Here is a 5416-nt window from a genome sequence, read left to right as displayed (position 1 = left end):
TTATAAACTCACAGTGAGGGGTTACAAATAAGTGTCTGTGAGCAGAGTTAGTTTGACTGTTGCTGCCATCTCCTGGTAGGACTATCTCAGTTGTTTAACTTGGGGTTAAATCTTTAAAACACATTGATAGGGGTCATATTAAAACTCCATCCATTTCTACATGTTAAATTGAACAAATTAAGGACACAACTATTTGACAAGAGTTTGGCTTTGATGTGCCCTTAAAAAGACAGATTTGTAGCCTGGTTTATAATATGAAAAGAGTTTGGAAAATGTTAGCCTATTGAGTCAATCAAAAATCAGGCAGGTTGAAGCTTGAAAGTTATAGTTAGTTATATTATGGATCATGAAGTAAACTCAGATTCAGCTGTGACTGTCTTTCAGAACCCACACAAAAATTCCACCATGTTATTTGGGTCAGTGGTAAACTATGAAGGTGTAAAAACCACAATGATGAGAACAACATTTTGTTAAGAGCGTGTGCTCTTATTTGAATAAAGGATCAACATTCTATCAAATTATTCCAGGGTAAACAAGCTGCAACTCAACTCACTCTTAAACTAACAAACCGTTTTATCATTATCACTGTTTTGGTTGTATTTGCTTAACCTTGCTGTAATGTAATGCCTGTGGTTTAGTGTAGAATGCACTTCCTGCTCTCGACTGATAAACATGTGTGTCAAAGTCAAAAATAAAATAAAATAAAATAAAAATGCAAGCGGGAGTGTTTGACAGAAACATAATTCTGGCATTGATGGGGGGGCTAAAGTGAGTTAAAAAAAAATCTAAACTGATATGTTAGTTAATCTTAAGCTTTTATTGAATATTCTACATTTGTTTGTACACCCATATGCACTCTTGAATATCACATGTGCAGATAAAACTCAAGAAGCTGTTATTTAATTTAGACACTGCTTTACAAATATCAGTCTGAAGTTTAAGTCCACATACAAATGTTGCATCATATTCAGTAGCATTGTTTGATCGGAAACTATAAATGCAAAATACAAAATATGAAACACATTATTCATTGCTTTACAGTGATACACAAAAACAATTATCAACATAAAACTGATTTACAATATATGAAACTATTAACTCCTTTATGGATATATGGATTATATTAGATTTAAGATATATGAGAACTTTACCCTGTAACTTGCAAACAACCATCACATATATCCCATCCCCCTCATTGTGTTGAGTATGTGGTTTGGGCCCACGTGTCATGACTCACATCGTCCGACACAAATCTCAAAAATATCTGCCCCAGATTCATATTCATTTTTCTAACAGGTACAATAAGCACACTTTCAGGTGATACTTTCACAACAATGAAACACTTTTAGGAGTGTTTAGCTGTTAAACATATAAACTACGTATTTTACTTTTTGTCTCATTTATGATGATTTAAATCACTTGAAACATTCCATCAAGCAACAAACAATTAAAAAGTAAATCTACCCTCATCACGGCAATAACATTTGATGTTACAATGCTAAGCGAAATTATATGGACTTGGCGGTGACTGCTCTGAAGCTGCAAGAGAGCAAAAGCCGTTCTTGGTCATAACTTCATACACATAATCATTGGAGACCTGCGGGACCCGTTCTCTTCTTCTTCTGTTGCTAGTCCATTGTTTCACCTGTTGATAGAGAAATATCACTATAGAGATTGTCTGCATGGTATAAAGGTGTGTATAGATATAAGAAAGTTACATTCATTATGCAAGAAGACCTTTTTAAAAAGAAATTCAAGACTGAATTTTAGGACAAATGTTAACAGTCGAAGTGAATATCACAGACTACAATCAGTTGTTGGAATTAAGATTTCATAAAAAAAATATTATTAATTATATCACTTTTTATTTTTACACTAAAACAGTTTTCACTACTAAAATCTAAACAGTATCTCAATTAATTTAAAGAATCAATTCTTACAAAAATAACAAAATGTTAGTTATACAGAGACAACATTGGAAAGAATGTGTATGTGTGTACATAACTTCAATAAACCTGCACCCACATCCTGCAGATAGAGCGTTAACATAGTCAACATGTAAACCGAAGCTCTCAAGGGAGCAAACCTTATATGTATAGTTGGTTGGTTTTGGGGGGTTGCAGTGACTGATTGTCTTGACTGATAAAGATGCACATGTAGAGGAAATAACATCTGCAGACACACAAGGTAACCACCACTGAAGCTGGCACAGCTCCTTGAATATTTTAGTTCAGACCTACCCTTGGGAGGATCAGCAGGATGAAGATCACAGTTACCAGCGTGCTGCTGGCGATGGTGGCAATGATGATTAACACCAGAGGTGGACTTTTCTTACTGGTAGAAGCACAAGGCATTCCTGTGTAAAATGACAAAAAGGACAACATGGGTTACACCAAATAAAAATGTACCATCTTCATGTAAAGGTTGATTCCATAGTGATAGCATTTGTAGTGCAGCTTTAACTATATTTTTTATTTTATAAATTTGCAAAATGACAATGAATTCTCCACGGACCTGAAGCAGGATGCTGCAGGATATCACACGGTTTGCAGACAACGCCACTCTCATTGATTCCACCTGCAGGTAGGATCTGGTGATCTGGTGCAGTCATATCAGCTCCTACTTGAAGAGAGAGCAGAGAAGATGATTGGCCGCTATCTGTCATCCCTCCACATTGATGGGGGTCATATTAAAACTCCATCCATTTCTACATGTTAAATTGAACAAATTAAGGACACAACTATTTGACAAGAGTTTGGCTTTGATGTGCCCTTAAAAAGACAGATTTGTAGCCTGGTTTATAATATGAAAAGAGTTTGGAAAATGTTAGCCTATTGAGTCAATCAAAAATCAGGCAGGTTGAAGCTTGAAAGTTATAGTTAGTTATATTATGGATCAGGAAGTAAACTCAGATTCAGCTGGGGTTCAGGGCTTGTTTAGTTGTTTAGTTTCCATTTATGCTTATTGACTTGAAGAACATTCTTTTTATATGTTTTTTATATTTACTTCTATGTTTATTGTTACATGTCTATGATTGTTACGCACCGAAACACCAAGGCAAATTCCTAGTATGCGAAAAAATACTTCTCAATAAACATGATTCTAGACACCTGGGTCATCTTAAAACAAAAAACAGCTTAATATTGTTTTATCAGTATGATTTTTTCCTCATTTTGTAGGAATTGCTTTTAAACATGATTCTGAACCAATGACATGTTTCAAAAATCTGCAACAGAAATTAACACATTAATTCTGTTTGGGGTCTCAGAAACCTAAGCAGTAAAACAAGAGTAATACAATGGTTATTCATACGCTATGAGTGCTATGACACTACTAGGTCTAATTGGGAATTAAACCTCCACAATCTAAATGACTCCAAACATAAGGCATGTCACTATGGATGGATAACATAGAGTACATTTCTTTCAGTAATTTCTTGGTAATTTATTTATTTTGCCACCTTCATCAAATGTGCAAGTTGAGTTGCCACTTCAATATGTTTGAACATATTGGCTTTTTATGCTCAGAAGAAAAGCAGGGCAAAAAGAAAAATCAAATAGAAATGGTGGATTTTTGCAAATATCATTATCTTTCACATATACAGCAGTGGGTATATTATCACAAATAAAAGTGATACTATTGTTACTACTTTTTGTGAGACTACATATCATGGATTTATCAACATGTAAGCAGCATTTTAATGTTTAGTGTATATTTCATATCTGGTTGAGAAGGGGCCCATTCTGTGTATTTATAAAACATGATACTACATATCATGTTTTATAAATTCACTATGTTTTAAGTAACTGGTAACAGTCATTACATGTATGTAGAGGAGGGAAAAGTGCCCTATAAAGCATTTCTCTCTAAAATGTACTAGAAGTATGAAGTAGAATTAAATTACATGGTTAACTGAAAAAGGTACTTACCCAATTAAATTCACTGTACTGTACTTGAGCTACTCTCTACTTATTAAATTTAAGAGATGACTGTGTGTAGTTTTTGAAAAGCAAAAAGCAAAACGCACCTCCTACAAAAAGTGTGTAGACTTTGCAATGAACATAATCACTGGGAAATTTGAAGAAGACACAGCGGTATAAGCCAGTATCATCCACGGTCAGGTTGCTGATGGTAATGGTGTTGTTCTTCAAAGGTCCTTTTGTCTGAGTCCTGCCTTTGTATCTCAGTCGTGGGGTGATTTTGTCAGCTTTTCCTGGCATAGAGTGATAGTAAAGCACCTCATCCAGTTCCTTAAATTCATGATACAAATACATGCCAGTATACCCTTCAATGCTCCTAGGACATCCTGCAGAGGAACATTCCAACGTGATACTCTCGCCAGACTCTTTGTACACTGTAATGTTGTGATAAAAGAGACAAACTGTCTGATTAGAGTGTCTAAAAGCATACAGCAAGACACAACCATCTGCATTATTTAAACACTGAACGAGTAGCAGTATTTCTGGAAGCAGCAACTGGAGGTACTTTGCATAATTTAACTGGTCTAGTGAACATTGTGGCAGACTACAACTACAGCAAAATGTTCTCGATTGAAAAGATTGAAATAATGGAATGATTTAAGAAAGGTAAATGGTCATACCTTTTGCATTGGCGAAAAGAGAGAGCAACAGCATGAACCAACATAGTCGGATCATCTTGTAGAACTGACTGTACTGTCTTTGTTTCTGACATATGTACATGCAGTACTTCCTGTGCTGTTTGATGTGGGGTGATGATGTGAAACCTGTTAGACAAAATCATTTGATTTCAGTCTTCTCCTTCTGATCCACAGATAGTAACACATTTAGCTTGGTGACAATGTCATGATGAAAACCAGACAATGAAAATGTGTAGGTGAAATTAAGATAAAGGCTAAAGAACTTCTTGAATTTTAAGAAATGTGTTAAAGGTTTAAAAATGAATAAACATTGACATAGACATAATAGATATAATAACTTTGAATTTAGATAATTGATTATACTTTATAGAAGTATTAGGTAAGAACAACCTCCATTAGAGGTTGTTCTTCCTCTAATGGAGGTTGTTAAATACAATAAATATAAAATGAAAGATTTGCTGTGGCCATGACAGCTGCGTCTGACATAGCGCCACGTTCACACTGACAGCCGTCAGCTGTGTGGCTGCTGCTTTATGTTTCCCTATACACTTTTCCCTGTATAATGCTGTATGTCCATGAAAAACAGGATTTTCATATAATTTAACTTACAATGCCATGTAGTTTAAACGTAAATGTGAAGAGTAAAAGAGCGATGCAAGCCATATAAAGCTTTATCATAACAGTATACAGTTGGGTTATGTGCATAAATGCGTAACGCACCCAACCCAACTGCATACTGTTATTATAAAGCTTTATAAGGCTTTATTTTGGGTGAATGTCTTGTAGGAGTCATTCAGG

The 5416-nt window shown here is 35.0% G+C and overlaps 1 protein-coding gene across 1 annotated transcript in view; it reads right to left on the bottom strand.

Annotated features, from left to right (window-relative positions):
* Nucleotides 1–807: 807 nt before the first annotated feature.
* Nucleotides 808–5416, bottom strand: part of LOC118326608 — a 7964-nt gene continuing 3355 nt past the window's right edge. The window contains exons 2-6 of the mRNA XM_035659637.1: nucleotides 4601–4744; nucleotides 4028–4354; nucleotides 2515–2619; nucleotides 2241–2356; nucleotides 808–1645 (exon numbers count right to left, since the gene is read on the bottom strand). Of these exons, the coding sequence (XP_035515530.1) occupies nucleotides 1499–1645; nucleotides 2241–2356; nucleotides 2515–2619; nucleotides 4028–4354; nucleotides 4601–4744 (839 nt within the window). The 3' untranslated portion in view covers nucleotides 808–1498. The remainder of the gene's footprint in view (nucleotides 1646–2240; nucleotides 2357–2514; nucleotides 2620–4027; nucleotides 4355–4600; nucleotides 4745–5416) is intronic.

The sequence above is a fragment of the Morone saxatilis genome, unplaced genomic scaffold (genome assembly GCF_004916995.1).
Source record: "Morone saxatilis isolate NCDOM2014 unplaced genomic scaffold, NCSU_SB_2.0 Contig17, whole genome shotgun sequence".
Lineage (NCBI taxonomy): Eukaryota > Metazoa > Chordata > Actinopteri > Moronidae > Morone > Morone saxatilis.
The sequence above is the reverse complement of the archived record's forward strand: the minus strand, read 5'-3'. Positions and strand labels throughout refer to the sequence as shown.